Raw genomic sequence first — 7,983 nt, 5'->3', positions numbered from 1 at the left:
TGCCCTGAAGGGTGTCCTGGATCAGGGTGGGGGTCCCCACTGGGGTGCCTGGCCAGCCTGGATGAGAGGATGATGGCTGTTTGCAGCTGATCACACCCCCTTCAGGTTAGGGGTCCCCACTGGGGTGCCTGGCCAGTCTGGGTGAGGGGCTGAGGGCTGTTTTCAGGCTGGCGGGTGACTGAAGTTCCCAACCTGTCCTCTTTTTCTTTTTTTTTTTATTCTGGGCCAGCTTTAGCTCTGAGGCTTGGCTCCAGCTCTGAGGCCTCAACTGCTGAAAGCAGGTATCTGGTTTGTTTGGATTCTATAATTGAAACACTGTTTCAACTCCAGCTCTGAGATCCCGGCTGGCTGAAAGCAGGTTTCTGGGGTTTTGTTTAGCTTCTATATTTGTAACAATGTTTCAAACTGCAAGCTCAGCAGCCGCAGGCAGGCAACGTTGGCTTCCTCCATCACTGAAGCAAGCAAGCCTCCTGTTAGCTTCAAGCTGCCTGGCTGCCGGCCACCTTCTTGGTTGGCAGTTAATTTGCATATCACCCTGATTAGCCAATGGGAAGGGTAGCGGAGGTATGGCTAATTATCATGTTTCTCTATTATTAGATAGGATAAGCAAGAGATAGGTCCTGAATAAGAAAGTGGGTAAAGATACAGCAGAGAACACACTTTCTGGAAAATGGTCCCTGAAGAGACTAAAGAAAGGTGCATGTGTTGGGGGGAGGGCAGGAGTTCGGGGATTCACACAAGAAGAGAGACACCTCTTCCTAAACCTTCATCCAGACAGAGATGACCATCTCATACAAGTTCCCATGGGACTGGAGGCTGAGTACTTCTGTCCCCTGAGCTGAGCTGGATACACCTCTGAGATCACTGGAGGCTTTTGAAGCTGTGATGGAAAAACACCAAACCTTGATGCATATGGGAACAAAGATTAGAGGGAGCCTCCTGGAGGTCCTAGAAAGTGGCAGGGAAGACCTGGGGCAACTCAGAGCTCAAAACTGTGCAAGAGCCCAGGCCCCAGGGGACAGAAGAAGATGTACTCTCAGCAGCCATGGTACAAAAGAGAGGCGCAGCCAAAGGAGTAGTAGCAGCTGCAGAGGCCGTTCCATTTGCAGAGGATTCTCCAGGACCTCCTAGCAGGGAGTCACCAGGGGCCAGGTGAGTGGAGGAGGCAGTTTCCTTGCTCTCGGTTCCTGGCTCTCGGTTCTGGTTCTCTCCTCCAGCCTGGGCTTTCTAAGTTGACTTCCTTAGTTTAATCCTTTCAACACTGGCTCTCATTTTCCTCAAAATCTTCACCTGTATGGAGACTAAGGCTTGAGGTCTGGAAAACAAGTAGAAAAATGAGACAGCTCTCTGGTCATATTAGGTAGTGGTGGGTAAAGCTGCGGGAAATGGGGACATCTGTAAGAATGTCAACAATAAAAATAAAGTTAAATAAAAATACGAAGTTATACCAGAGAAAAAAAGCAACCATCATAGAGCCTGAGGCCGGGGAGGCACATTGGCTGACAAAATGATAGAAGCATACAGCCTTCCATTCAAATTATTGATTCAAGACCCTGAGAAGAGATAGTGATTGAAGTCACTTATTTCTGATTCAAAAATAAAATCAGAACTTCTTTTATTAAAAAAACAATTTTTAGTGTTGACATTATTGCAGGATCCCCCTTCCTCTACCCTTTGTCCAACTGCAGCACCTTCCCCCAGCACTCACTTCCTTGGCCTTTACCAAATGAATGTCCATGTCCAGGGGTATGTATATATGTTCTTTAGTTATTTCCTTCACTGTCATTATCCAGTCACTAAAACCAGATATCAAATCACCAAAACTAATAAAGACCATTTATCCAAAAACATTATCCAGCACCCCACTGGAGACAGTTCCAGAGGCATTCTACCCAAAGTCTGGCGAGGATGTTGACAATCAGTTCTGCTTCTTTTTAAAAAATATATATTTTATTGATTTTTTACAGAGAGGAAGGGAGAGGGATAGATAGTTAGAAACATCGATGAGAGAGAAACATCGAACAGCTGCCTCCTGCACACCTCCTACTGGGGATGTGCCCGCAACCAAGGTGCATGCCCTTGACCGGAATCGAACCCGGGACCCTTCGCTCCGCAGGCTGATGCTCTATCCACTGAGCCAAACCGATTTGGCAGTGCTGTTTCTTTTTAAAAATTTTTTTTAACATTTTCAATTAGTTTACATTTGATATTGTTTTCTATTAGTTTTAGGTGTACACTACAGTGATTAAACAATCGTATACTTTACAAAGTGTTCCCTTGATATTTTCAGTACCCAACTGGTACCATACATAGTTATTACAATATTATTGACTATATTCCCTATCTGTACTTCTCATCCCCACTATTTTGTAACTATGTACCAATGTGTACTTCTCCATACTTTCATATCCCCTCCGGCAAACATCAGTCTGTTCTGTTTCAAAACCACATTGCCCCCAGATAGTGTGGCTTAGTGGTTGAGCGAAGACCCATACACAAGAAGGTCGCCAATTCGATTCCTGGTCAAGGCACCTGCCTGGGTTGCAAGCTCAATCCCCAGGAGGGGGCACACAGGAGGCAGGTGATCAATAATGTTTCTCTCTTGTCCATGTTGCTATCTCTCTCTCCCTCTCCCTTCCTTCCTCTCAAAAGAATCAATAAAAAGATTTATTTTTTTTAATCCCCTCTGGCATGGTTCTCCATATCTATGAGTCTACTACTACTTCTTTATGTTTCTTAGAAAATTATAAACATTTGAATAAGATGAGAAATAAAAATTAAAGTTTATACCACTCATGTTCTCCTAATAATAGGTAATACAATTTTCTACAAAAAATTTTTTCAGAGAATTTACCAAAAAGTAATTTGGTTTGGGAGGCAGTAGTGTCAAATAGCTATATTTTTGAAATGCTTTTTAAAAACAATAATCATCAGAAGGTTTTAAAAAATAGTAATATTCAACTATAATGAGACAAAAAAAAAACTAATAACAATGGAAACAATTACAAAAAAACTATGACAGTAAGGCAAGCCAGATTTTTAATGGAAAGATACAATGGGGTAAAAATGAGTTTTTCCAAAATTAATTTATGTTTAACAAAATGTATACTCAAAAATATCATAACCAGTCTTTTTTTTAAATATATCTTATTGATTTTTTTTTTTACAGAAAGGAAGGGAGAGGGATAGAGAGTTAGAAACATTGATGGGAGAGAAACATCGATCAGCTGCCTCCTGCACACTCCCTACTGGGTATGTGCCCGCAACCAAGGTACATGCCCTGGATGGGAATCGAACCCAAGACCCTTGAGTCTGCAGGCTGATGCTCTATCCATTGAGCCAAACCGGTTAAGACAACCAGTCATTTTTTATTTTAAAAAATTATTTGAAATCATTAGTAAGGCTATTCCCTACCATCAATACACTCATCCAATTGGTACTAAAACTGAAAACAGAAAAGACTGTCCAGTCTGGCAATACTCCTTAATATGTGTTTGGATTGAATGTTTGACAATAAAGCACATTGTAACTTTATGCAAGGGGAAGGCTTCTTTATTAAATGCTGCTGGAATAATGGTTTAGTCATTTGTGGGTGAAATTGATTTAGAGACTTTCTCACTCCATGTCAAGTCTCAAATTGGTTACAAAATTAATTTTTAAAAAATGTTTGTAAAGAAAATGCAAGTAAATACTTATTAAAATGCTGCATTTTACATTATTTAAAACTTAAAATCAATAAATCATTAATTCTAGAAATGCACTTGTTATGAATATATAAAGTTTTAGTGTATGCACAAGTGTAATTTTTTTTAAAGGATAGATTTTAAGGGAAGATGAATGGGAGGAAATACTTCCAGGAAATTCAACACATGAAGGTAATAATTTCAAGATATAATGAAACTCATACAAATTAATAGCATGTGCTGCCAGATTCTATGTTAATCCCTTGAAGAACATTATTTCATTTAATACTACAAGATGAGGTGAACATAAAGCAAAAAGAGAAGATTGACTAAGTATAAAAATGGAAAAAAAAACTTTGAAAATGTCAAAGTTCACTAAATAAATCAGGGAAAGATCAACCGAAATTGAAATTTCAATCTTTACTTATTCTATTAATAAAGGTTTTTAAATTGAAGTTTCCAATTGAGGTGTGGATGTGATGAAACAGACACATCATGACCAAATTCTGGGTGTGTAAAATACTCTGATGAATCTATGAAGCAACCTTTCAGTGTATGTCAAGAGCATTAAAAATGCCCTACTGCCATACAGGACCAGAAAAACCTCTTGGAAAGATTATTTGGCAATATCAATCAAAATCTTTTTTTTTTTTCATTTTGCTCAGTAATTCACTTCTTGGCAATTTTCCTGTAGATAAACTTACACATATGCTTAAAGATATGTGAACAAATACATTTTGAATTATTTTTACAGTGAAAAATACTGGAAATACCATGTTCATTCAAAGTCCTTATAAAAATATCAGACATCCATGTGGTAGAAAATCATGCAACTTAACAACAAGGAGGTATATCAATATGGAACAGTCTCTAAGATAACTACGCTAAAAAAGGAAAGTCAAGAAAACAAAGTATAAGAAAGGTATGATTGGTATGCTAACATTTGTTTTTGTCTCTTATGGGAAAATATATTCATATCTATACAAAAACTATTTCCAAGAGTATTCCCAAGAAATAATTACTGGTTGCCTTTGGTGAAAAGAAAGGAACTTGGGAATCCAAAGCATGGGTTTTTCTTTTTTACTAGGGGCCCAGTGCATGAATTCATGCACCTTGAAAGGAACTGTGGGCCTCGAGGCTGCGGTGGGCACAGGGGTGGGTCTCGGCCCATCCTCTGTGCCCCCACCCAGCCCTTTCTGCCACGGCCCCCAGTTCCCTCTCTGCCAGAAGCCCTGCTCCTGCAGCCGCTGCTCCGACGTGCTGACTGCAACAGCCCCTCTTGCACCTGCTGATGGTGCCAAGCAATCAGAACCAGCGCTGGGTGCCAGCAGTAGGTGCGAGCGGCAGCTTCAGCGCTGGCTGCGGGTGCGAGTGGGGCCAGCACTGGCAGCGGGTGCGAGCAGCGACTCTGGTGCCAACAGTGGGTGGGAGCGCCAGGTGAGAATTTTCAGTAATGACCAGAGGGTCACCCTGATGACAGTGACCGATGATCCACCTTGGTCTGGCACCCTCGCTCACCTGCTTCACCATCCCGCTGCGCCCAACAACCCCTGGTGGTGAGTGCACATCATAGTGACCGGTTGTTCGGTTGTTCTGCCGTTCGGTCTATTTGCAATTAGCCTTTTATTATATAAGACTATGTTTATTTTTATTATGGGCATGGGTGAGATTTAAAATAATATCTAAATTCTGTAAAAATGAAGATGATGAGGTTCTTTATATGTATCACTTTTGCATCATTTTTGAAATTCTACTCAAAGGAAATAATCTGAAAAGTAAAATAGTGGTTAGCAATTTGTGAAACAGTCTAATATAAGAATATAAAGTGCTCATTAAAATTAAGACTTCGCATTGCTTTTAATGATACTGGAAAGTCATGTTTCATTTATTTATTCATGTAGTAAATTCTTACTGAGCTCCTTTTTTAGGTCTCAGAACATATTGCTGAAATCAAAGGTAAGATACAAAATTATCTCCAAATGATGTAAACTGCTTAAACCTAAAACAGAAAAATGGAAGTCAGTAAACCAAATATGAATATTTGTTATCTGTTGGTGATAAGATTATTGTTGATGGATTTGGACATACTTATTAGGCATTCAAGTGGTGATGACAAACTGCTATTCCAACCTTTCTGTTTAGAACTGATCTTGGCTTTTTTTTATTGCTCTTCTGTAGAATATTTCCAAGAGCCAAAAACAAAAGGTTGACAGTCTTTCACAATTAAAGAAACTGGGTCATTCATGGACAACAGTGTGGTGATTGCCAGGGTGGAGGAGGATCAGAGGAGGTACTAGAGGACACAGAGGGAATAAAAGGTGATGGGGAAAAAATAAATTTTAAAAAATAAGAAATAAGCAACTGAGTCATTGGTAGGAGTCTCTAATTAGGGCCCTCAGCTAAATTTTCAAATGTAACCTCCTTCATATTTTAGTTTTAGGAAAGACACTGAACAGGGCACCTGTGCCATGGACACCTCCACCAGTGTTACCAACAGTTCCAGCCTCCACATCTCCCAGTTCATCTTGATGGGGCTCCCAGGCATTCATGAGTGGCAGCACTGGCTCTCCCTGCCCCTGGCTCTGCTCTACCTATTAGCTCTTGCTGCCAATCTCCTCATATTCATCACCATCCAACATGAGCCCACACTACATGAGCCCATGTACCGTTTCCTGGGCATATTGGCACTTGTCGACATTGGCTTGGCCACCACCATTATGCCCAAGATTATGGCTATCTTCTGGTTTGATGCCAAGGCCATCAGCCTCCCTGAATGTTTTGCTCAGATGTATGTCATCCACTGCTTCTTTGGTATGGAGTCTGGTATCTTCCTCTGCATGGCAGTGGATAGATACATAGCCATCTGTCACCCTCTTCGATACCCCTCCATAGTCACTACTGCTTTTATGGCCAAAGTCACAGGATTCATGGTGCTCAGGAATGGCCTGTTGACCATCCCAGTGCCTGTCTTGGCTGCCCAAAGACTCTACTGCTCCAAGAATGAAATTTACCACTGCCTGTGCTCTAACTTGGGAGTCATCAGCCTGGCTTGTGATGACATCACTGTGAACAAATTGTACCAACTGTTCTTAGCGTGGGTCCTAGTTGGGAGTGATATGGCTCTGGTTTTTTCTTCCTATGCACTAATCCTTCACACTGTGCTGAGACTGAACTCAACCAAAGCAATGTCCAAGGCTCTGAGCACCTGCAGCTCCCACCTCATCCTCATCTCCTTCTTCTACACAGGTATCATTGTGCTGTCTGTCACACACCTTATAGAAGAAAAGATTCCCCTTATCCCTGTACTCCTTAATGTGCTGCACAATGTTATCCCCCCTGCTCTCAACCCCATGGTCTATGCTCTCAGGATGGGAGAGCTCAGACTGGGTTTCCAGAGGATACATAGGTGGGTGAATTTTCCACCCACATCAGAAGTAACCTTAGCTTTATAAGGCCATACAGATGTTAATACGACGGAGGTTGTGGCTCTGAATAGGCCTAGATTGTAAAAATTTGGGGGGAAATACAATAATATCATGAAAACTGTCAGCCTCACTTATTGAAATAGGCATTTGAAAAGTATAATTCAATTGTCTATTACTAGAAAAAAAGAGTAAAAAATGAAATATCTCAGACCTTTGTTGCACCTAGGGATCAACATACCTATACACAGCTACCATACATTGAGATGTAATATATATATGGAAATTTTTATTTAATTGTGTGGTGAAGAGTTCTTCCTAGGAAATGAAAACAAACAAAAAATGGCCTGAGAAAAGGCTCTAGAAAAGAAGTTCCAAATAACCAGTTAATTAAGTATAAATTAATTTTACCATTTGCACATCTCATAAAAATGCATACTTTGATTACAAGGATCCTCAACCATGTTCATGTTGTACCTTCTCTGAGCCTAGTACACCTTTGTACATAATACCTGCTTAATAAATACTTCATTCATGATACAGTCAGTCAGGAGGCATAGGTCTGCTGAATCCTATATAGCACAGAAAATATCCTGAGCCATGGTCTGAAGAATGACCTCAGGAGGTTTATACATGATTTCACCTTGGAGAACAACCTCTTAGAATCAGCGCTGGGACTGAAGCAACAACAGAAACCATGAGCTCATACACTGATGGCAGGAATGTCAACTGGGGCAGCTCTTTTAGAAAAGAGCCTGGCAGCTTCTCCAATGACTGAACAAGACTTACCATAGAACCCAGCTATTCCATGCTTCGGTGCATACCCAAAGGAATTGAAAACATGACCTCACAAAACCTTTTTCCCAAGATAAGACACA

At 40.8% G+C, this 7,983-nt stretch overlaps 1 protein-coding gene across 1 annotated transcript; it reads left to right on the top strand.

The window, feature by feature from the left end:
- The first annotated feature begins 6,151 nt into the window (after nt 1–6,151).
- On the top strand, nt 6,152–7,135 carry OR56B4 (olfactory receptor family 56 subfamily B member 4). Its single transcript, XM_070426715.1, has one exon. It carries the CDS (start codon nt 6,152–6,154, stop codon nt 7,133–7,135), a length of 984 nt encoding a protein of 327 aa, XP_070282816.1.
- Nucleotides 7,136–7,983: the final 848 nt, after the last annotated feature.

Source organism: Myotis yumanensis, unplaced genomic scaffold, assembly GCF_028538775.1.
Source record: "Myotis yumanensis isolate MYYU_CA2020_CCGP unplaced genomic scaffold, mMyoYum1.0.hap1 SCAF_10, whole genome shotgun sequence".
NCBI lineage: Eukaryota > Metazoa > Chordata > Mammalia > Chiroptera > Vespertilionidae > Myotis > Myotis yumanensis.
This window is presented reverse-complemented; position numbering and strand designations above follow the sequence as displayed.